General features: G+C 37.0%; 1 protein-coding gene across 4 annotated transcripts in view; it reads left to right on the forward strand.

The window, feature by feature from the left end:
• LOC108718532 (kinesin-like protein KIF13A) overlaps positions 1–25,120 on the forward strand; it is a 133,509-nt gene that overhangs the window by 47,025 nt on the left and 61,364 nt on the right. For all 4 annotated transcript variants that reach the window (XM_041566308.1, XM_041566310.1, XM_041566309.1 and 1 more), the window contains exons 4-8: positions 6,983–7,043; positions 12,562–12,654; positions 13,193–13,373; positions 23,118–23,205; positions 24,549–24,683. In XM_041566308.1, coding sequence (XP_041422242.1) covers positions 6,983–7,043; positions 12,562–12,654; positions 13,193–13,373; positions 23,118–23,205; positions 24,549–24,683 — 558 coding nt within the window. The remainder of the gene's footprint in view (positions 1–6,982; positions 7,044–12,561; positions 12,655–13,192; positions 13,374–23,117; positions 23,206–24,548; positions 24,684–25,120) is intronic.

Below are 25,120 nucleotides of genomic sequence, written 5' to 3' on the forward strand. Positions count from 1 at the left end.
CTATACAAACGAGATAAGTGTTTACATTTGTAGTACAGTTAAACCAAATTGTGTGCATTGTTTACCACCCTGATAAAGTGAATAGCTTAAATAGGGTAGGTTTTCGTAAATAGATATACTGAAGATATTGGGATTTTGGTATCAAGTCCATTGGCGCCATATAATAAGTGACTTGCTTGGATGAATTCATAAACAGCTTCCTGTGGAGTTCTTCCTTCCACTCTCACAAAGAAAGAATTCTGTCAGCCAAACCGGGTCTTTGTGACTCCTTAATTGGAATAGCAGACGGCAGTAGTGTGCAGGGCATAAACACAGACAGAGCAGCTGTACTGGAGCTTTGTGCTGGAAACTGTATTTAATATAGAGTAAATATCCTGGTTTTAAGTGGAGGAGATGCCCCAGCTATTCAGCTGCCTGAACTCTAATGACTGTAACTGATCTACATTTGCTCACCCCTCTGATTTCCTTGTCTGGGCTGCTCCCCAAGTATTTGCATTGCTTTGATAGGCTCTGCGAGACGCTGTTACTTTGAGATATACAGCACCATTACAACATATACAACTGTTTCAGACCAGCACTGCACCTGTTACACATCTAGAACCTGTATGCATGAGATTTGCACAGTCCCAAGATGGATACATTTATTTGGTACAGAGTAGTTCTGTCTACTAAGGGGGGGTTATTTATCAAAGATTGAATTTATACCTCAAATGTTTCGGTTCGGGGTTAACAACCCGAAAATACGAATTGATCGAGTTTTCACGCAAAACCCTCTGAAAAAACATCATGAAGGCTACTAACATCTTCAAAAGCTCCTACATGACCTTGACAGGTTTTAGCTGGAGTATTTGAGGTTATTTTTTGTTTTTTTTAAACCGAAAAAAAAACTTTGACCAAAAAAAAACTCCATTTATCGTGGAAAACATAACTCGATCCTTAATAAATCTTCCCATTAGACTATTATTTCTTCTATGTTGTGGATACCTGCTGGTATCCAGTTGGGCAGCCCTGATGATGGGACATTTACTGTACATGATTACATGATTACTGATTATTACTGATTATGTTGGAAAAATAATTATAATAAGTAGGTGTATACCTGCCATACTATAAGTGTGTCCGCATACACAAACTGAAACCTTCTCAAAATGAACATTTCATAAAATGTAATAATTAGGGTGAAATAATATTATTCAGTCTCATGTAGTGAGCATTTTTTGAATGTGGGATGGTTTTATGGAAATAATAATGTTTTTACGTTGGACTTTAGTGGGTTGCAGTGTGTTTGGAGCTGTACATCTGGTGTTTCTTGTTTTGTTAAAGTTAAGGTTTGTGTCCGGGAGTTACTAGTCCTCATGTAGTTTATGTGGGGAAGGGTGCAATATGCACAATGTTTTAGCACTTTGCACCCTGCTATGTGGGCTGTGCCAAAGGGTGCCCTCTTGAATAGATTTTCTTTAAGACTGATCCCTAAATAGGAGAGGAAACAACAAAAAACCTGCTTGCCACTGTATCTTCTGTCATTGTAAGACAGTAATGCAGAAATCTTCTATCATGCCTGTATGCTTTCTTGTTAAAGTTTGAGTCCCTTTGCAGCTAGGGATCCAATTGACTGGAGGTGAACTTTGTTTGGTGGGGTAATGCATGGTATTGTTAATTGATTAAACCTGGATAAATCCTGACTCTATTGTTTCTGCATCTCATTTAATATAATGTGTCTGTCCTATCAGTACCTTCTGTGCTAGAGGGTCAGTACCCACTGCTTGCTGTGTATGTATCCACTGGATTATTGGGATCAACTGGAGTTAGGCAGGTTTCATTTTGAGAAAAAGATTGAATCTGATGGACATGCATTTTCCAAATCTAAATTACTATTTTACTATGTCCCTGGATATTATGCTTATTATGTCAGTGCCCACTGCAGTCATACTGCACTAATATGATTGTGATGCTATTTCCCATTTCTGTTGGTTTTCATCTGGTATAATGTCCTGGGGATGACTGATAGAATACACTAGCTGTCTGCCTGTCAAGTACTACCATAGCAGTGATACAGTGATTCTAGTGCTTGTAATTCAGAAGGTATTTTGGCAATGAAAGCACTTCTACCTGCACCTCTGCATGGTTCTCACTGAATTTAGTGGCAATCAACAAAGGTAGTTGGGAGGATATTTTGACCCATTGGCAAATGTGCTATGTCCAACAGCAGCTTTCATCCAGCCCATGTATGGGAAACTTTAGCCTTTCCAAAGAAAAAAATCACCCTCCGCCTATGGGTGCTTTCCTGTTAGTGTAGTACTGCCTGAATTTGACAGCACTTTATTTATGGTGGGTGAAATAATGCCCCCTAGCGCATATGTCATTTACACATACAAATTATGGAACACATTAGACACAAGTCCCGTACCGGTATGGGATCTGTTATCCATAAGCTTCGAATTATGGAAACTCCATCTCCATTTTATCCAAATAATCCAAATTTTTAAAAAACATTTCCTTTTTATCTATAATAATAAAACAGTACCTTCTACTTGATCCAAACTAAGATATAATTAATCCTTATTGGAAGCAAAACCAGCTTATAGGGTATATTGAATGTTTACATGATTTTCAGTAGAGTTAAGGTATTACAAGCCAAATTAAGGTAAGATCAGTTCTCAAGCATTCTGGATAACAGGTCCACTACCTGTACCTAATACTTACCCATGACGGCTTGGATCAGAAATCCCAAAGGTGGAAGTGCTCTGTGGATGGGTTTAGGAGTTAGGAAATGTACAGTATAATGCATTGCCATTCTTCTACTAGAGTATTACGCTGGGGTAGATGGAGATATTGTGTTGTAACCTGTGAGATACCACTTTTACCTACTGGAATAAATACCCTGTTAAGAAAATGCTAACAGTTTACACAGCTGAATCTAGCTCCATATTCTTAAAACTCCTTGGCACCAGCCTCATGTGTATGTGTGTTCCAGCCTGCCATAGACCATCTGTGTGCTGAGGATCCAGCCAGGATTCCAATAAAACATGTTATCCACACGTTCAAGCAAGATAAACCTTTCCGTATTATTGAAGTTGTGTCTGTAAAACTGTTTTATCATTTTTTTTTCTATAAGGGTATCTTTCCATTTAGCGTGTGTGTATAACAATCTCTAAAGTGCTCTCTAGACTGCCTTATCTCTCTGGTCATAAATCTCAGGTTTAACTGCCCTGCAAAAACAGATCTAAGGCAAAATGTTTACTGTTTTACCCTTAATTACCTTTGATGTAATTGTCTACATCATTTTCACTTATTATAATTGTCATTTACAGTATTGTCTGAAACGGAGTGCAGGCACAGCATGGAAGAATATAGCGCAATGATAAATCTTGTTTTTTCAGTGTCTACACAGAATTATAATTTGCCAGTTGAGATTTCATGGAACAAAATTTATTTTTTCATTCAAATTCATTTTTATTAGTTTAACGAAATCAAAGAATTTACAGTGTTAACTTATATAGCAATTATATATTATTATTACAATATTAGGAAAGTAGGAATGAACCTAAATACATAAATAACAACAATGTTTTCTCTGCTTAACTTTGTATCATAAGAGTCAAATTGTGGAAGACAACTTAACCAAATAATAAAAATGGATTGATATCAGGGCAGATATCAGACCAAAACTTATTTTTCAATATTTGAATTAATGCACAAACAATTATATTTTCCTTTTGAGATAAGATTAAAGCATTCTGTGATGGAAACCCATTTAAAAAATGATTGACCAAGTAATTAAGTAAAATCAAATTGGATAATAGAATATTCTTTTGGAAAGGAGGCTTCCCCTGGTCAGAGAGGGTGTCTTGTTTAAATCCCCCTGGAATGTTGTGGGATGAATCAAATTCTTGTAGCAGCTGCCTTATTATCAGACATAAGTAGAGAGAAGGGAACGGAGACTACAGAAGCTATTTTGTGCTTTCACAGAGCAAATATTCTGACCCTTCATTTATCAGTGTGTTTGATTTCGGTGGGGGATCTCTCTGTGGGGGTTGTCCTTGCATGGCTTTCACTGCTGCTCTTGGCTTGAGAGGAAGTTACAGAGAGACAAAGATCTGATTTTAAACTGTTTTGTATTTTTGTAACTAGTTTTTGATAACCTTTGACACTCTCTAGCTGTACTGGAACTACAATTCCCTGCATTGATTCACGTGTTGTTCTGTGCCTCCCAACCCACCTATCAGCAGCAGCTGGTTGCCTGCCAATGTTTTTGAGCGATCAATCTTTGCCTTATTATGGTTCTGAAGTTTCTGCCAGTATGTCACATAGTAAAAACGCTGCTACTGTTTATAAATATGGCACTGGCCGAGTATGAAATGAACACTATAACATATTTATCATCTGGCATCTCGGTGATCTGTTCATGTAAAATATCAGGTTTTTAGCTATTTTTTTTTTTAAGTGTTTTAACAGACAAAACTGGAAGTGGTTTGAAGTAATGAAACTATAATTCAACTGGTGTATTTCTATTCCTATGAGAGCAAAGAGGCTAAATAGATGGAATAATAGATTATAGTATGTAAAGAAAACAGAATAGGCAAATAGAGGTTGCGTGAGGAGAGGAAGAATAATAGCGCTGAGAGTGGGCCCCTGGCCTAAGTTTTTTTTGGTGTGCCCCTGGTCTAAAGTTTTTGAGTGGGCCCCTAGTGTCCCAGTGCGACACTGACTGCAATGACCACGTGTGTCAATGCCCTTGCAGACAGTATTTTTTTCCCTATGTGGGGGTCACTAATCCAGTTTATTGTGAGCATATGCAAGCTTGAAAGTACTGAAATATGAAAGCTAATTTGTTATGTAATTAAAGAACCCACGTTTTCCAAGATGCAATATACCATAGCAACCAATGAGCACATAACTGGTTGCCTGTTTAAAAGCAAACACCTTATTTGTTTCTTTAGGTAACTGCACCTGCGCAAACTTAGTACATATGGGAAAAATAATTCAAAAAAGTTGTTTTGCATGGCTCAACATATAACATGCAAAAATCTAATGTAAAGGCTAACTTCCCTTTTAAGTCTAGCGATCCATATATTTGTACTTAAAGGAACAGTAACACCAAAAAATTAAAGTGTTTTGAAGTAAATAAAATATAATGCGGTGTTGCCCTGCACTGTGAAAACAGATCTGTTTGTTCAGAAACACTACTATAGTTCATATAAACAATAGTAGTGTTTCTGATTCTAACACAGCAGTTTTACTGGTGCATTGCAACACTGCATTATATTTTAACTACGGTACTTTAAAACAATTTCATCTTTTGTTGTTACTGTTCCTTTAAGAAGCACTACAGCAACTCATTTGCAGTGTTTTAAATAACTAATGCCAGTTTTGTTAAGGTGTTGCACAGGCCAAAGGTATATCTTACAGATCCCAATCATATTACACTTGGGGGCACATTTACAAAGCTCGAGTGAAGGATTCGAATTAAAAAAACTTCGAATTTCGAAGTGTTTTTTGGGCTACTTCGACCATCGAATGGGCTACTTCGACCTTCGACTACTACTTCGACTTCGAATCGAACGATTCGAACTAAAAATCGTTCGACCATTCGATAGTCGAAGTACTGTCTCTTTAAGAAAAACTTCGACCCCCTACTAAAAGCTACCGAAGTCAATGTTAGCCTATGGGGAAGGTCCCCATAGGCTTGCCTGTGATTTTTTGATCGAAGGATATTCCTTCGATCGTTGTATTAAAATCCTTCGAATCGTTCGATTTGAAGGATTTAATCGTTCGATCGAACGAATAATCCTTCGATCGTTCGATCGCAGGATTTGCGCTAAATCGTTCGACTTCGATATTCGAAGTCGAACGATTTTAGTTCCTAGTCGAATATCGAGGGTTAATTAACCCTCGATATTCGACCCTTAGTAAATCTGACCCTTGCAGTCATACAAGGAGAAAATATTTCTTCTAGCAACAGTGGGCAAGCTTGTGTCCCAAATGATAAAACAGCCATCTAGCAGAAAGCAGTCCCACATGGTCCTCTTTTTGTGTTACCTATACAAATAATACATGCAAAGCTCTATTTAAATATGTGGTAGTCTGACTTCAGTATTATTGATAACTTTATTAGTCTAGAGGTATATGTATAATGAAATACCATAATATGTTAAAATAGGGGTATGTCTTCAGACTTCATTAGTAGTACTAATCCACAAAATGTCCTGGTTGTGATGTATAGAACAATCAGCCAGACATAGATCAATTAAAGTGAATTGAATTACACTGATCTCAGCTTTTCTTTATTCTAGGATTACTGATAAAGATGATTTCTTCCTTTCTTCTGATTGTCATTGCTACCTATTTGTAGGCAGCTTCTATTGTGGCAAATAATTCATTGGTTCTCCTTAAAGTTGTGCTTGCTAGGAATGTATTGACAAGACTTGTTTGTTTCTAGAAAAACAAGACATATAACAAAACCAGTTATAAAAAGTCATATATATGGCTATTGTATGGCCTTGAGCTGATGTAGGCTGTATTTTACATATGCTGTGACTGCACTTCGAAGTGTTTTTCAGTCTTCAAGTAGTGAAACATCTCCTAGGCACCTCTAGTTATAAGGTGGCCTTATACTGGCTGATCCTTACAGTATCCAATTAGTATCCAACAATATACAGTATCTGAACTATGGGCTTGCAGGTATGGTTACCTTTCTATTTTTAATAGAAGTGAAGCTTATAATTTAAGGTTGCACCATGAACATACAGTTTAATCAAAAGTCAAATATCCTGCCTGTATGATTTTGTAGTGTGGGGAAAGAACTGGAATACTTGGAAGCCGCTATTAGTAACCAGGCGATTAAATCTCCCCAAATCGTCAGGTGTGCCTTTACCCTTAGCTTAGCTTCTCAACAGCAGCTCAGAGTCCACAGAATGTTTTATTGTCTGTACAAACCAGAAGGGAGGTTGGTGTTTGATATTGTTGTGTTTTTGTTTTGCAGGTGTTTGCCTTTGACTACTGCTTCTGGTCCATGGATGAATCAAACACATCTAAATATGCAGGTAAAGCACGGAAAATGTATACATTTGGCTCATTGTTGTGCCAACAACAACAACCTCCTTTTTTTTGTACAGCACACAAAGTAGTGAGTTCCACTTGGTGTAATACATAAGTTTCAAGGCTCTTTAAGCAATGGACTAACTGAATAGAGAGCCATTTGCTAGAGATCTAATTTTTGCGTTGTCTGAATCTTGGACTGGTTTGAATGTTGCTGTTCTAAACAAAAGTGTTGCAGAATTATGGAAACCTAGCTGCAGAGAAACTACTATCTATGTCTGTTCCATAAATATTTTTTTATGTTATAATATATTTTCCAATATGTTATGCTTATTCTTTTAGTATCTCTGCCTTCCTATCTGTTTATGGTAACAATTCTGGGGGTTAATAGCTGTTTTTAGTACAGGTGTGGAACCTGTTATCCAGAATGCTCGGGATCTGGTTTTTCCGGATAACAGATCTTTCTGTAATATGGATCTTCATACCTTAAGTCTACTAGAAAATCATGTAATCATTAATTAAACCCAATAGGCTGGTTTTGCTTTCAATAAGGATTAATTATACTGTATCTTAGTTTGGATCAAGTAGAAGGTACATTTTTATTATTACAGAGAAAAGGGAAACCATTTTTAAAAACTTGGATTAATTCAGTAAAATTGAGTCTACAGAAGAAAACCTTTCAGAAATTCAGAGCTTTCTGGATAACAGATTTACGAATAACAGATCCCATACCTGTATTAATAATAGTTATCAGCTCTTTTTCTTTCTGCTCTATTTTGTAATTTAAAGCACTGATATTAAGTATGACCGAGCAAAAAGGGGGAAAAAGACCTCTAAACTCTACATCTAAACTCCGCACACTGTCAGAAGGTTCTTATCTTGCCTCATGACGCTTTCTCTCTAATCCACTAAAGGACATTTTATTAAGAGGTAAAATTGGACTATAATTGGATGTGGGTTATAATTATGGCTGGGGGCAATGTTTCCATCTAGCAATTTAGTACATGAAAACGGACCTTTCAGATAAAGTGGAATTAAAGCTTGCCATAGACATGCAGATTATAGCCTTATGTCGGAAGAACGATCATCCATTCCAATCTTCCGACCTGCAACCATTTAGATAGCTAAAGTAGTAAAGAGAACACATCACATGATGTTGTGGCTATGAATTGACAGGCAGCAATCGTACAAAAGTTATGTATGACAAATAGTAGTGACAGTCACCTATTGATATTGTCATGCAATACATGCAGCGATATTATCGGTAGCCGACAGAAATCTACTTATCTGTCCGATCGACTAAATGACCGATCGCCATGGTACGGAAAATGTCGGGACAATTCGCACAGTCTGAAAAGCATATGAAACGTTATCTTTGCATCTATGTGCAGCTTAATCCTGCTTTGCGCTATGGGAAACAAGTTCTTCTGGATGTAAATCTCAAAATCTCTATAACAAGCCCATATTTAAGTTTTTACCTAGAATGGAGTTTAAAACAGTCACCAGTGCCAGGAAAAGTATTCTCCCATGCAAAAAAAAAAAATCTATTTGTCATAAGTAACAAAATGTTTCCAAAACAGTTTTGAATTATATTAAACATTATTACTGAATTAAAATATGTATTGCCAATGGTGTGGCTGTATGAAAACTGGTTGGCCTGCTTCAGATAAAGGAACCACTTGGAAGTCTTTCTCCCACTGAACCTTAGCCAGAGTTGCTGGAAGGGAGAGGAGGAGAAATTTTGCCAGTGGTACATTGAAATAATCCTTAACATACCAAAGGCAGAGAGCTAATTTATTCTTGGGTATAATAGCAAAACACAGATGTCTAGTTGCTTTACTATTTCTTTAAATATAATATACAGTGTATGTCTATTTATAGCCCTCGCTGTTTGCTTTGTCATGGTTTCTATATAATTATCCCTGCAGTATTTCACCTAAAAAAAAAATCACCGGTGTGGAGAAATCAATTTTATGATAATTCTCAGTATGTGGGCATTTCCAGTTTACAGACCCCTGGGCAGAATGTGAATAAATCATTATAGTCTGTGCATTGCACACATTTATTATGCAGTAGAAGTCTGGTTCTGTGATCCTTTATAGCTGTTAAAGTTTTTATATGTGGATCCTACACCACCTAGCATTATAAACTCTCCAAAAAAACCCTCTGCCAAAAAATGGGTACATCGAGATTGACTATTTCATTTGTTGCAGTGCAAGTATTGCTTGATCACTTGTCCGTGTACAAGAATCTGGTTGCAGGGGGTCACTAAAAGTAGCAATCAGGGCAATGGCAAGAACAATGGACTAGGAAATAGGTAATGGAACTTCTGAATAGAAGACTAAGTACAGGCTTGGGACCTGGGAATTTCCAGGTAATTCATACCTTAAGGTAATTCATACCTTAAGTCTAATTAAAAAAAATTAAATATTAAATAAACCCAGTAGGATTGTTTTGCCACAAATAAGGATTAATTATATCTTAGCTGGGATCAGGCAAGTTTTATTATTTCAGAGAAAATTATTATTATTCTTATTTTTAAAAATTTGACTTATTTGACTAAAATGGGGTCTATGTGAGATTTCCTTCCCACAATTTGCAGATTTCTGGATAACAGGCTTTTGCATAACCGATCCCATACCTGGAACTAATATCTGAAATCTGAAAATAGTACATATATCTTATTTTCAGAAAAAAATAAGAAAGTGTAATTAGAATGTCTGACCGAACACAACCACATTTGACTGTGTACAGCTATGAAGTGTTGCTTGATGCCTGGCATGACTTTAAACAAGCATGCACATGCAACTCATGCAGATTTATAGGGGTGTATGTCTATGTTGTTTGTATTTAGTACAGTGTCTCTTAGCTCTGAACAACTGGTATTTAAATGAAAAAGCATGGCTACTTTTTTTAAAAATAGAATTTGTAATTTGTAAACAAGGTTTGAGATCAAAAGCAAAATTCTGATCATCAGCATATTACATAACATTTTTCATAACCATATACAAATTAATCCCATTAATTAGATTTCGTTCGGACAAAACTGTACTCCGTTTTGTCTCAAGGATTAGAAAATCTAATAAATGGGATCAATTTAGTGACATGGACAATTTATTGTGCACTTGAACCATGTGCATCTAGTATATATACAAATGTAAAAGCATTCAAGGATATAGCCTTGTCCTAACTTAAATGGTTGCAGTATAATGGGGATAAACCAAGCTTTTCTCTTCTTTAAAAGGATTCTCTCATGATTTTTATATGTAGTTTTTATTTCTAAATTACACTGTTTACACTGCTAACAATTAACTCTGCCATGTAAAATTTAATTCCTGAATCAGCAAGTGTATTTTTTTTAAATTTATAATATTGGTGTGTAGGCAGCCATCTCAGGTCATTTTGTCGGGTCATGCGCTTTCAGAAAGAGCCAGGGCTTTAGAATGGAACTGCTTTCTGGTAGGCTGTTGTTTCTCCACCTCAATGTAACTGAATGTGTCTCAGTGGGACTTGGCTTTTTACTATTGAGTGCTGTTTTTAGATCTACCAGACCGCTGTTATCTTGTGTTAGGGAGCTGTTATCTAGTTACCTTCCCATTGTTCTGTTGTTAGGCTGCTGGGGCTGAAAGGGAGGGGATGATATCTCTCTAACTTGCAGTACAGCAGTAAAGAGTGACTGAAGTTTATCAGAGCACAAGTCACATGACTCGTGCAGCTGGGAAACTGACCATATGTCTAGCCCCGTGTCAGATTTCAAAATGAAATAAAAAATCTGTTTGCTCTTTTGAGAAACGGATTTCAGTGCAGAATTCTGCTGGAGCAGCACTAGTTACATGACAGTATCCCTTTAAATCCGGCTATCCATGAAGCAATTTTTGTCATATCTAAACTTTTGGCCTTGGGTCATTTCTTAAATAAGAGGCACTTTGGTCACACATGTAAAGGCCAGATTGCTCTGATCCAGACAAATTACACATGTTCCAGATGGTGGGTACATGGCCAGTGAAACTGTAACCATGCCATTGGGCATAGGCCCATTGTAACCTGCAACTCCTGACTCGGCGTCTAAAAACAGATTTATCAAGGGTCGATTAGGAAAATCAAATTCGTATTTTTGAATAGTTTTTTTGGTCCAAACTCGCTACTTTGAATTGGGAATAATCCAACCTCGATTTGGAGATTTGTCAAACCTTTACCCTGGAAATAATTCAAATTCAACTATTCACCTCCTAAAACCTGCCGAGATCATGTATAAGTCAATGGGAGAGGTCCAGTGACCCATTTGAATGTCAGGAATAGCTTTCCTGACATTCAAGGTTTTTTCGGAGAAAGAACTCGATACGAGTTTAGTCAAATTAAATTCGAGTTTTCGGGTTGGTAATATTCGCTCAAGTTTAAGATATTCAATTTTTTTCTTAAATAACATCCCAATCGAATTTCTAGTATATTCGAATTTATTAGAGCTTTGATAAATGGGCCTCTCGGTGTTGGCCTCTCCAGCCAGTTGAATATTTAATATCTGACAGTCCCAATATTGGTGTTGTCAGGTGCTTCCCATTTAAGTCAGTAGAAATGGATGGAGATTTGGGACCTTTTGGTGCTTCATGTGCCATCTGACTGAATTAATTTATTTAGCTTTTTTTAATTGTGCCAACTGCAAGAACCCACTATCTAGATGATGTTAGTAGTTGAGGGGATTTTACTTAATGGCTCAAGCTGTAAAAAAATATGTATTTAGTGTTTCAGTATCTCCTTTTCGAAGATACTGTTTTATAGACATTTTAATGACTATAGTTGGATCATTTCAAATTCTCATCTTCTTAGGGTCAGGGCAAACAGGCAGATTCAGGGAGATTAGTTGCACTGCGACAAATCTCCTCTTCTTTGGGGCAAACTGCCTCCCCTGTCTTCCCACCGCTAAAATGTTTGCCTCACGAGGAAACTTTGGGCGACTTTGGAAAACGAATTGCTCCGATTTGTGATTTACATTTTAGCAGGCGGGAAGGCAGGGGAGGCAGTTTGGGGAAATTAGTTCCTAAGAAGAGGAGATTTGTCGTCGGGCGACTAATCCCCCCGAATCTGCCTGTGTGCCCTGACCCTAAGAAGCCAAAAGACAAAGAGCACATGGACACAGCTGAAAACTTAAAAGCAAAAGATATACTTGGCATTATATTTTTTTTAATTTGTTCATTATTTTAGACCAGCCTCTTGGATTCCATACTATAATAGTTGTGATTGAATAGTACATTTTAAATCCCTCCTATTCCATGAGACTTTAGGCATTGTGCAGAAATGGTGCAGAAGTTTTCATCTAGACATTTACCCACTGCAATAATCATCTGGTTAACTACTACTGATCTAGTTCAGGTAGAATAATGAAAGCTAGCGTGTGGTGGATGCTATTTGTTACAGGATGGGCCATGTATGTGGGTAACACTTGATATGATTTTTTTCCTTTGTTGCAGTGAAATCATTTAATTCACTTCTGTGTACATTTTAATGAATAATACTTCTGTGTTACAGGTCAAGAAGCAGTGTTTCAGTGCCTTGGAGAAGGAATTCTTGACAATGCTTTTCAGGGATACAACGCTTGCATTTTTGCATATGGACAAACAGGTATTAGCAGAGAGATATATATATATATATATATATATATATATATATATATATATATATATATGTGGAAGTTCAGGTTTTAGGGATCTTTTTCACTGCTCTGTCAACAAGGTAACACAGACAGCAAACCGTTTCCATGGCAGGAATGTCTCCTGCAAAAAAAACAAAACAGCAGCTTATTGGCCTATGTATGGTCTACTCAGATGGGTCAGAATCCACCACATATTACAGTATGGTTTTGCTTCAGCAAAACCTGAAATCCTTAGACACACCCTTCTGTCCTATATCAGTGTACGCTATCAGGCATGGCATCAGCCTATATGTGCCGACTGGATATTTATGACTAGTGTATTTATAAAATATGTATTACTTCCTGTATTGGTCAGTGTATTCTTGATGTATACACCCCTCTAATGTAAATCACTTCAATATAAGTTAGTGCTTTATAAATAACGTGATGATAATGTATTGTGCTGTACAGATGATTCCACATTCATCATGCTTCATTTTAATCTGTATCTGGTGTATCTTTCTTTAGGTTCAGGAAAATCGTTCTCCATGATGGGAACTGCAGATAAGCCTGGCCTCATCCCCCGGCTCTGCTGTGAATTATTTCATAGGGCCTCTGAAGAAGAAAGTGATTCTCAGTCTTTCAAAGTTGAAGTCTCCTACATGGAAATTTACAACGAAAAAGTTCGAGATCTCTTGGATCCTAAAGGGTAAGTATCTCTTACCTATTAAAATTACTCTACTCTGGTCTACTTATTGGTGGTAGATTGGAACATATCCTCACCTGTGTCCTTCACATAACTATTGGAATGTAGTGCTGTATCCGAGACTGCTAGCAACCATAAAGCTGCTGAGATGCCAGACTCGATAGCTGCTGAACAAAAAGCGAAATCATTTAAAAAGAACCTAAAAAAATCAAGACCAATTTCAAGTTTGAGTTGCATGTTGAACTGCACCTTTAAAGGAACAGTATAATGTAAAAATAAAAACTGAATAAATAGGCTGTGCAAAATAAAAAAAATTCTAGTATAGTTAGTTAGGTAAAAATGTAATACATAAAGGCTGGAGTGACTGGATGTCTAACATAATAGCCAGAACACTACTTCCTGCTTTTCAGCTCTCTAACTCTGAGTTAGTCAGCGACTTGAAGGGGGCCACATGGGACATAAATGTTCAGTGAGTTTGCCATTGATCCTCAGCATTCATCTCAGATTCAAAAGCAACAGTTATGGCCCATGTGGCCCCCCTCAAGTCATTGATTGGTTACTGCTTGGTAACCAATCAATGGAAACCAAGAGAGCTGAAAAGCAGGAAGTAGTGTTCTGGCTATTATGTTACACATGCAGTCACTCCAGGCGTTATACATTACATTTTTACCTAACTAACTGTATTAGAAACATTTTTACATTTTGCACAGCCCATCTATTCACCCTGTTTTAACTCCATTTTCCCCATAAAGGGGACCAGCTACCTGAAGAAATAATTTCAAATCCTATATTATGATGTTATTCCTGCAAAATTGATTTCACTTAAACGATAAAATAAGTCTTGGAATTCACAGTGACTGCAAGCAAGCAAGCAGATGCCATTTTGTAAACACTACTTACTAATCATGCAAAAGTATGTTTATGTGCCAGAATGTGGGACCTGATACCTCTGCACATGCACTGGCTACACAATTAGATGGTGAGGAGGAAGGGGGAATGCAGAGAGTGCAGTGTGAAAGTAATCCCCCCCCCCTCTATGCCTTTAGTTAATTACAGGTATGGATGTTTTTATAAAGAAAGAGTTTGGCTCTCATGTTCAATTTAAAAAGGACTTTTATTATACAGCTTTTTATTTTTGTGTGACATGTCACCTTTAAAATAAAAAGCACAATATATAGGAAGAAATGTTGATGGACTAAGGAGTTACCCGTAGGGAGATCTGTCAGTATTACATTTTATTAAGAATTTTTACAGGTGTATTACAGGTATGGATGTTTTTATTAAAAAAAAAAAGAATCAGGATCCAATGTTCAATTTAAAAAGGGCTTTTACAGCTTTTTATGTTTGGGTAACAGGCCCCTTAAAAAGAAAAATAAATAAATAAAAAAAAAAATAAAGCACAAAATATTGCAAGAAATTTGAAGGTGGAAGGGGTTAATATTACATTTTAGCACATTTTTACTGTTGCCAGCTTAGCACTTTATCTGCAGGACATCTGGAGACATCTCCAGCTATATGTGTATCTCCTTCTTGGAATTCCAGTTTATAAATCCATACTGAGTGAACTGTATCTGCAGTGTTAATGCTGCCAATTCAGCTAAGGTTAATGGCTCACCTCTTCATTATATATATATATGGTTATACATACAATAATAATCTGATCACGGAAAATAGTGTTGCTGGTCTTTTTTTGTCTATGGATTCCTTTACCGTGCACCTGGGTTATCACAGGAGATGGAGTGCTGTTCTCTACTATATATATATGTATATATATGTCCTCTGCACTCAACCCATTATCAATATATTTAAGACAGAGACATTTTGTGTATACTGCTACTGAAAAATGCCTTACCCTTTAAACAAAACAGGGATTGTTTGTCCATATATTGCAATATATTTAAGCTGGCCAACTACGTCAAAGTCATCCCATATCTGGCCAGTCCTATGCTCAATTTTCATCTGATTCATTAAGAATTCTATTGCTTCATTATACATTTTACAAAGGGACTAAGTTTTACCTGCACCTTACTTGCTGCTTTCATATATATATATATATATATGCCAGAGGAGAACACAACCTGTACAGTATGTGTAAACATTTGATTTTATTAAAACAAATAAAACATTTGATTTTATTAAAACAAATAAATTAAATTTTTAATGGGTGTATGTTTTACAAAGACATGTATGGGATATATTATATGGAATGATTGAGACCTGGGCTTTTCTGGAGAATAATCTTTCCAAATTCACCATACCTTAAGGGCTCTTACACACAGGCGTTTTTCCTGCGATCCCCTGCGTTCCGCTTTCTTCTGTTCAGCCGCAGGGGAGCACAGGAGTAAACACACTCAATTATTGTCAAGGGGGGTAAGCACCGAATGCAGGTTGAATGCAACATGCTGCGTCCCACCTGCGTTTGGTGCTTACATACTGTACATCTGTGTGAGTACAGCCCCCTTGACAATAATTGAGTCCGTTTACTCCTGTGCTCCTCTGCGGCTGAACGGATGGGAGAGCAGCAAAAAACGCTCATGTGTAAGAGCCCTAAGTCTACTAAAAATAATTTGTATATTAAATAAACCCAATAGGGTTTTTTTGCCACCAATATGAATTAATGCAGCTTAGATATTCTAACGTACAAGATATGGCTTTATTATTACATATAAAAAGGAAACCATGTTTAAAATTAGAAACATTTGCTTAAAATCGACTCTATGGCAGATGGCCATTTTGTAACCTAGAACTTTCTGGATAATGGATTTTCCAGATAAGGAATAAAGGTATGGGATCCTTTATTCGGAAACCCATTATACAGAAAACTCCTAATTACAGAAAGGCTGTCTCCATAGGCTTCATTATAATCAAATCAAAAATTTTTTAAATGATTTCCTTTTCTCTTTAATAATAAATCAGTAACTTGTACTTGAACCAAACTAAGATATAATTAATCCCTATTGAAAGCAGAACCAGCCCATTGGGTTTATTTAATGTTTACATAATTTTCTAGTAGACTTAAGGTATGAAGATTCAAATTAGGGAAAGATCCCTTATCCAGAAAACCCCAGGTCCTGAACATTCTGGATAACAGGTCCTATACTTGTATACATATGTGCCACTACCCTAAATGCCACTGGAGGATTAGTTCAAGATGCCCATTATACAAATGATGAAAATATTTTCTAAAAGGATTTTTTTTACATCACAATAACAAACATTATATTTCATATAAACCATAATTAACAGAATGAGAAATAATTATTGTAATAGTTGTTTGTCTTTGGATGACTTCTACTGGTGTGTTTATACCACTGATGTTATTCGAAAGATGTAATCCCTTAATAAAGAGGCACATGCAAGACAGAAAGTTTATTTTGGGAAGGGAATGGGAAGCTTGCAAGGCATTGTTAGATTGGGAAATGCACAGGCACAAATAATATGTTGGGAATGCAATGGGTGGAGACAGCACGTAGCATGCACATGGGATTAATCAGCATGCGCAAGAACAAAGTTTTACAAGTCAAGCTATTATTTCTGCTAATAAGTCACCACAGATGTATAAATAAATATAGTATCTTGCCTTAAATGTAACTCCCGGTACAAAAAAATGTGATTCGTGTATAAAAAGTGGCCATTAATGGATACAAGGGCACATATTTAAGGAACATGGCTTATTTAATTGTTTAATTGAATTTAAATTCTTTAAAGGAGCCGCAAGTGATATGACTTGTGGGGGAGGGGTGCACATTTTAAGGTTTTGCTTTGTCAATGTGTAAAAGTTATAGTACAGAAATAAAACAATCAAACAACCAAAACAGGACTAAGGGCTCTTACACACGGATGTTTTTTTCTGGGCTCCCCCGTGTGGCGCTTTCTTCTGTTCAGCTGCAGAGGAGCGCAAGAGTAGACACACTCAATTATTGTGAAGGGGGCTGTACTCACACAGACAAGTGTATGCGCCTAACGCAGGTGAAACACAACAAACAACAAATTGCAACACTGCGGTTAATTGACAATCTTGAACTGAGTTTCTTGCTCACTGAGCAGGACCTAGCTGGATCAGATAGTTTGGGGGGGGGGGGGGGGGAAGAACAGCAGCAGGATATTGAGGCAGCTAGCTGGGTGACAGTTAGAAAATCTAAGGTGGGCAAAAGGAAAATGGATGCTGATCCAGAGCTTATACATTGCAACAAATTTGCCAGATTGTTTGATGATGATGGGAGTATGAACTCCGGATTGGCAATTCTAGATGGGCTGATCTCTCGAACAGCCGGGAGACCAGTTTCTCTAGTAGTGGTGGGGAGGAGAGCAGAGTCAAGCCTAAGCAGATTGTGGTTTTAGGGGACTCAAATATTAGGAAAGTGGATAGAGTAATTTGTTGTCCGGATCGCTACAACCGAACAGTTTGCTGTCTACCTGGTGCCAGGGTTCGGCATGTGGTTGATCGGATAGACAAATTATTGGGTGGGGCTGGACACGATCCAACTGTCTTAATGCATATCGGTACTAATGACAAAATAAATGGTAGATGGAAGATTTCAGTGATCTAGGCTCTAAGATCAGGGAAAGGTCTTCCAATGTCATCAATGTCAAATTTTGCCCATGCCACGTGCAAGTTTAGGAACACAGTGGGAGCTTAGGGAGCTAAATGTGTGGCTCAAGTCTTGGTGTAGGAAGGAAGGGTTTGGGTTCCTAGAGCACTGGGCTGAATTTTCCTTGGGGGGCAACCTATATAGTCGTGATGGTTTGCACCTCAATGGAAGGGGTCCACTGTGCTAGGGGAAAAAATGGCTAAGAGGTTGGTGGAGTGTTTAAATTAGGCGGTGAAATAAAGAATTATGGGGAAGCTAGGGTAGATGGGGCAGTGGGGTTAGTAAGGGGTCATGAGGGAGGAGTGAGGGGGGCATACAATTTACCAGCTAAGGAGGATCCTCTGTTAAAAGGAAAACAGAATAATGCTAACTTAACATATAATTCTCCACTAAGTAATGCAAATTTCAAAAGCAAATGTAGTAACCTCCGCTGTATGCTCACAGCTGGGTCAAGTTGTTGCTATGGGTGACTTCAATTATCCAGACACTGACTGGGGTAATGGGGTTGCCAAGACACAAAAAGCTAGCAGGTTTGTAAATATGCTGAATGACAACTTTTTATTCCAGCTCGTCCAAGAACCTACTAGGAATAACTCACTTTTGGACCTTGTAATAACTAATAATACTGAACTCATCACTAGCATTTGTGTGGATGAGCATTTAGGGAATAGTGATCATAACATGGTCTCCTTTGAGATTCTGTTGCAGAAGCAATTCTATAAGGGAGTAACTAAAACACTAAATTTCAGACGGGCAAACTTTGACAGTATAAGGGCATCTCTGCAACATATTAAGTGGGAAATGCTTTTCACAGGGTTAAACCCAGAACAAAAATGGGAAGTCTTTAAAATGCTGCTTTATAAATATACGTCAGTATATTCCCCTTGTAAGCAAGGAACATTGTTGCAAAGCAAAAGCTTTTTGGTTCAATAGTAATGTTGTTGAGATGGGTAAGAAAATACGTACTTTTAAGGATTTCAAGCTAGCTGGGACAGCTGAATCATTTATAAGGTACAAGGAGGCCAATAAATCATTCAAAGAAGCTATAAGGCAAGCTAAAATTTATATGGAAAAGAATATTGCAGCAAGCAGTAAAAAGAATCCAAATTTTTTTTTTTAAATATGTTAATAGTAAAAAAAATGAAGCAGGAAGGGGAGGGACCTTTAGTATCAGAGGGGGGTCAGCTGGTTGATGAAAACAAAATAAAAGCGCAGATTCTGAATTCATATTTTTCTTCTGTTTACACAAATGAGGAACCAGTTAATGAAGGCTTCCTTCTCAACAGTCCCAATTCTAGTAATACAACTAATGATGCATGGTTCACACATGAGGAAATTCAAAAGAGACTAGAACATGTTAAGATAAACAAAGGTCCGGGACCTGATGGTATTCATCCCAGGGTACTTAGCGAGCTTAGCTCTGTGATTGCCAAACCTCTTAACTTAATTTTTCAGGATTCATTGAGGTCTGGCATAGTGCCTAGAGACTGGTGAATTGCTAATGTGGTGCCTCTATTCAAAAAAGGATCCCCTTCTCAGCCTCAAAACTATAGGCCAGTAAGTCTGACGTCCGTGGTAGGAAAGCTTTTTGAAGGGTTGATAAAGGATAAGATACTGGCTTTATAGCAAATCATAATTGTATGAGTGTGTGCCAGCATGGTTTTATGCGTAATAGATCTTGCCAGACTAACTTAATTTCTTTTTTTGAGAAGGTAAGCAGGGACCTCGATTCTGGGATGGCAGTGGATGTGATTTACTTTGCCAAAGCATTTGATACAGTGCCACACAAAAGGTTACTGGTTAAATTAAGGAATGTTGGCCTGGAACATAGTATTTGTACCTGGATAGAGAACTGGCTAAAAGATAGACTACAAAGTGTGGTGGTAAATTGAACATTTTCTAATTGGACCAGTGTTGTTAGTGGAGTAGCACAGGGCTCTGTACTAGGTCCCTTGTTTTTCAACTTGTTTGTTAATGACCTGGAGGTGGGCATTGAAAGTACTGTTTCTATTTTTGCAGATGATACTAAATTGTGTAGAACTATAGGTTCCATGCAGGATGATGCCACTTTGCAGAGTGATTTGTCTTAGTTGGGAAACTGGGCAGCAAACTGGAAAATGAGGTTCAATGTTGATAAATGCAAGGTTATGATAAAAAAAATAATATAAATGCAAGTTATACACTTAATGGCAGTGTGTTGGGAGTTTCCTTAAATGAGAAGGATCTTGGGGTTTTTGTAGATAAAAAGTTGTCGAATTCTGGGCAGTGTTATTATGTGGCTACTAAAGCAAATAAAGTTCTGTCTTGCATAAAAAAGGGCATTAACTCAAGGGATGAAAACATAATTATGCCTCTTTATAGGTCCCTGGTGAGGCCTCACCTGGAATATGCAGTGCAGTTTTGGACTCCAGTCCTTAAGAGGGATATAAATGAGCTGGAGAGAGTGCAGAGATGTGCAACTAAACTGGTTAGAGGTGTGGAAGACTTAAATTATGAGGGTAGACTGTCAAGGTTGGGATTGTTTTCTCTGGAAAAAAGGCACTTGCGAGGGGACATGATTACACTCTACATTAGAGGACATTATAGACAAATAGCAGGGGATCTTTTTACTCATAAAGAGGATAACCATACCAGAGGCCACCCCTTCAGATTAGAAGAAAAGAACTTTTAATTTGAAGCAACGTACGGGGTTCTTCCTGAAGCCAAACATTCTGTGTTGTTTATGCATACATACAGTCCACAGTAGTGATGTAAAACCCGACACGCCTTCGGCCCTAACACACCCTCCCTCCACACGTGCCCGTCCGAGCCCGGCTTCCTTTTATAGACCCGCGCCAACCAGCCCCACCAATGACCTCACAAAAGGGGGGGGACCAGGCGCGCATCTATAAAAAAGGAAGTCTGAAGCCGGCAGTTCAAGGTAGCGGGTGCGAAGAGCAAAAGGGGGTAAACCTGCAGGTATCGGGCCACTAGTACACAGGTTTGTCAGCTAAAAGGACCTTCACAATGCCCCTATAGGTCAGCCATGGAGACCAGATTTTATTAAAAATTTTTACTTATACTTAAGTGTTAACGTTTAAAATGTAATAATGTTTCTTGTCGTTATGATTTGAGTCTATTGTACCCATTTTCTGGTGTATTTGCATTCTAATTTAGAAGTCTTATAGAAAACACAACTTGATGCGTTCCACCTGCGTTTGATGTTTGCTTGCACCACAGTAAGCACAACCTGAATAAAACAGGGCTTGTTTAACTCCTGCATTGCTTTATGGTGGAACGCACGAAAGATCTATGGCAGGGTATAAGAGCACTTAAAGGAACAGTAAAGCCAAAACATTATAGTGTATTTAAGTAATGAAAATGTAATATACTGTTGCCTTGCACTGGTAAAACTGATCTGTTTGCTTCAGAAACTATTCTATAGTTTATATAAACAAGCTGCTGTGTAGCCATGGGGGCAGCCATTTAAAGCTGAAAAAGGAGAAAAGACACAGGATAAACAACAGCTAACAGATAAGCTCTGAAGTATACAATGGAATTTTTCAAAATGATCTGTTATTTACGGTGTATCCTGTGCTTGAATGGCTGCACAACAGTTTGTTTATATAAGCAATAGTCGTGTTTCTGAAACAAACACACCGGTTTTACTACTGCAGGGCAACAGTACATAAATTGTCATTCTTTTTAAACACTTATCTTTTGTTGGTGTTATTGTTCCTTTAGGGGCTAATACAGCATTGCAACCCAGACCAATATAACCGCAATGTTGGGGTGGGATCCTTTCCTCATGCTTCAATAACCATCAAAGTCAGTAAAAACCTGAATTAAAAACACAAGGGTCTCTCAAACTGGTACACAAACAACATTTTCACAGCACAATAACAAAATTTTTTTCACAGTTTATATGCCACTTTTTATAATTTGGTTAAATTTTCGCCAAATACAAAATAAAATTTAGGATATTTTTTCTGAATATACAGTATTGAACTTGGGAAACTTTTATAATGTAGTGATGAACGTGTGTACATGAAATGTGTACATACCATATTTGTTCATTCCTCCAACTGACAATAAACTTCAGCAATTGCTTTGGACATAAATACTGTGTATGGTATAGTTACCATGCGGTTGCATATATATAGTCCTGCGTTGCATATATATAGTATATGTGCAATATAAATGCATAGACTTAAAGAAAAATGAACAAATCTTTATTAATAAAATAAGTAAATCCTATTTAGGGAATGAACCTTTATCATTTTTTCCATAGTGATTCAAAATGCTGAGGTGTTCCAAGCCATCTGCATCCATGTAATTAACGCTGGTGCATGTTTCTTGGCAGTAACACACAAATATTATAAGCTATGGTTTCTATTTTCGAATGTTGAAGTGAAAATCTACAGTATACAAATATATAAAGGTATAATTAACATTTATTATTCCATAGACATTAAAAACAGGGGTGTAGGGTGCACAGAGGTTTTAATTATTTTTTATATAACACTGCAGTTTAAGAATGATCTTTAATTGGGTCATAGTATGGCAGTCTGAGTGGCTGTAGCACGTAAATCTTCTGTGTGCATTAATTTTGCACAGCAGTACAGTTATATATTAATCATTTTAGACTACTTTAAGGAGATAGTTTGCAAACTCCATGTGATACAGCTGCAGGTTAGGGAGCAAAGGCCTCAGGGACCTCATGTTTTTTTCCTGTTAGTGTCATTGTTTCTCAAATAAATAATGTAACTTACATATAACTTACCTATACAAATAACTTACAGTTTTACCTCATTATTGTTTCTTGTAGCTTTGAGTGTTTTCTCAAACCTTGTTAAACGGACACTAGAATTATAAAATCTTGGCAGCTCTTCAAGGATTATAAACTCCAATTTACAGAAGTCCTATACAAGGGAATAGAGTGCTAGAGTCTGGCAAGTCTGTTAATCATTTAGTAAATATGCTAGTTATTGGCTTGATGGGTACATGAGCTCAATATAGTACATTATGGATCATTCTACAGTATTTTCTCTTCCATCCTCATTTATATGCTGTACCATGCCATGTTCTATGTTAAGCACATTTGACGTGTCAAAACACGTTTTATAGTCATATTCAGGACAGTATGCTTAACTCTGTTTCTTTTCTTTTTTTAAAGCAATCGCCATTCCCTCAAGGTTCGAGAGCACAAGGTGTTGGGTCCATATGTCGATGGTTTATCTCAGTTAGCTGTAACTAATTTTGAGGTAAGTGTTTAACTAGTGCCTCTGCAGAGACAGTGTCTCTCTTTTTTACTAGAGACTCAAGTCTTCACAAAACGCTTGTTAAATTACTGACCATAATTGCCTGGCTTATACCTTTCATTCTTTGAATCTCTCTTCTGTGTTTAAGTTGGGCAGGGACAAGCACATTTTCATGTCTGGGAAGGAACCATGGAAAATGGTGGTGTTGTACAATAGCTATGGGAGCATTTTTTTAGAGGAGTATAATTCTGCACAACAATTCCCCAAAGTATTTGTTTAATATATATAGTATAATACACTTCTTTAAAATGTTCCCAGAAAGTGACAAAGGTCCCTGTGAAAGTAAGGCACACAGGTGAGTCTGGTGTGTTCCACTGATTTATATTCTGAGACACCACTGATTTATATTCTGAGACACCTTGCAATTGGTTTTCATTATTATTTGTGGTTTTTAAGTTCTATAGCTTTTTATTCAGTTGCTCTCCAGTTTGCATTTTTAGCAGTCTGGTTGCTAGGGTCCAAATTACCCTAACAGCCATGCATTGATTTGAATAAGAAGCAGGAATATAAATAGGAGAGGGCCTGAATAGAAAGACGAGTAATAAAAAGTAACTAACAATAAATGTGTAGTCTTACACATTTGTTTTTAGATGAAAGCTGGAAACAGTCAGAAGAAGGCTGCAAATAATTCAAAAACTTAAAAATAAATAAATAAAAATGAAGACTTATTGAAAAGTTGCTTAGAATTTGCCATTCTATTACATTAAAATTAAATTTAAATTTACATTAAATTTAACTTAAAGGTGAAACACCCCTTGAAGAGCAGTATACCTGTTGCAGTGTGATTATCCGTTATTTATTATACACTGTGCATTCCTTTTTGCTCTAATTGTTACATTGTATTACAATTTGCAGCTGGGTTTTCTATTTCTTTTAGCCAATTAAATCTGAACTGCTATAATGCGACTTACTGGCAAAATATCCTCTTAAATAGATTAGCCTTAACCTGATTAATTGTTAGACATGCTGGCATAATTTAAGTAAAAGGGTGATTAAACCAATCCATGAGGCTTAATATTCCTTTAGAGTGAAGAAACTGTTACATCAGCTTGTGTTCAAAAGGTGTCATTTCTGTAGCCAAGCAGAATTGCTGTCCTCTAGCTCAGCGCATGGATGTCTTACTTCTGGATTTATACAATGTAGCTGTTGTTTACATCAGCTCCCAGCTTCCCTTAACAGTAACTTGAAGGAATGCTGTGAGTTGTAATTCACAGCTACAGGTTACCAGGTGAAATATCCCTATTTAATGATTAATTTAACATATTCTTTATTTTTTTTTTCTCAAGGACATTGAATCTTTGATGTCAGAAGGAAACAAATCCCGTACTGTTGCTGCAACTAACATGAATGAGGAAAGCAGCCGTTCGCATGCTGTATTTAGCATCATTGTAACTCAGACCCTGTATGATCATAAGTCTGGGGTAAGGATCTCTTGCAGCCTGGTATTGCTCAGTGGACTAGAGATCATGTAATCATTTGTATAATTGTCCTTGTCACAATAATTGCCATTTACATTGGAATAAAAGCTAATTTAGCAAAACACTGGAAAAATAATATCAATAGCAGATTGTCTAGGGTTAAGTTTAGTTGATAAAGTCAACAAACCAAATTACATTATGAAAATATTGTTTTGCCAAATCCACTGACTATATTGACAGAACAATGGGTGACAAAAACATAATAAACAAATAATTTAACCAGATAGTCAGCAATATAATAAATAAATATAAATATTAGCTATCAGGTTATATAGTAATATGTTGCACATTAATCATTAATAAAGTTGCTTAATTATTCTTATAGTTTTGGCCAGGTAAAAATTAGCTGCTGATCTATTGCCCTGGATTACTGTTCTAGG

This window comes from Xenopus laevis, chromosome 6L, assembly GCF_017654675.1.
Source record: "Xenopus laevis strain J_2021 chromosome 6L, Xenopus_laevis_v10.1, whole genome shotgun sequence".
In the NCBI taxonomy this organism is placed as follows: domain Eukaryota; kingdom Metazoa; phylum Chordata; class Amphibia; order Anura; family Pipidae; genus Xenopus; species Xenopus laevis.